The 541-nt window shown below is 73.6% G+C and overlaps 1 protein-coding gene across 1 annotated transcript; it reads right to left on the bottom strand.

Annotated features, from left to right (window-relative positions):
- Nucleotides 1-69: 69 nt before the first annotated feature.
- Nucleotides 70-540, bottom strand: LOC103273220 (homeobox protein HMX3; the record flags this gene model as incomplete). The annotated part of the gene is made up of 1 exon (XM_008070656.1): nucleotides 70-540. A coding segment is annotated over one exon (471 nt), but the record flags the coding sequence as incomplete, so codon positions are not given.
- Nucleotide 541: the final 1 nt, after the last annotated feature.

The following is a 541-nucleotide window of genomic DNA, read 5'->3' on the forward strand; positions in this document are numbered from 1 at the left end:
CCGTCTCCTCCGGGGTCCGGGAGGGGCGGGAGGCCGGGCGGGCGCTCCCTCGCCCACCCCCCGCCGGCCTCAGACCGGCCTCAGCAGCGGCACGGACGAGACCACCGGGTGCGAGTAGTAGACGGGGTGCGGGAAGGTGAGCAGGGGCTGGCTGACCGGCACCGGGGCCGCCGCGGCCGCGGCCGCCGCGCCCTCGGCCGCCGAGTTCTCGTGGTACAGGATGGGCACCCGCACGATGCGCTGCGCCGCGGCGTGGCTCAGGTTGGCGGCCTCCAGCTCCGCCGCCAGCTGCCGCTTCCACTTGTTGCGGCGGTTCTGGAACCAGATCTTGACCTGCGTCTCGGTGAGGTGCAGGGACGCGGCCAGGCCCGCGCGCTCCGAGCTGCTCAGGTAGCGCTTCATGTCGAAGGTGGACTCGAGCTGGAAGACCTGGCTGCGCGAGAACACGGTGCGCGTCTTCTTCTTGCGGCACGCGGGTTTCTTCTCCGGGCTCTCGGCGCCCTTCTTCCAGTCCTCCGCGCCCGGCGTCGCCGCCGCCGCC

This window comes from Carlito syrichta, unplaced genomic scaffold (assembly GCF_000164805.1).
Source record: "Carlito syrichta isolate Samal-C Ts95f unplaced genomic scaffold, Tarsius_syrichta-2.0.1 Scaffold111653, whole genome shotgun sequence".
Taxonomy (NCBI): domain Eukaryota; kingdom Metazoa; phylum Chordata; class Mammalia; order Primates; family Tarsiidae; genus Carlito; species Carlito syrichta.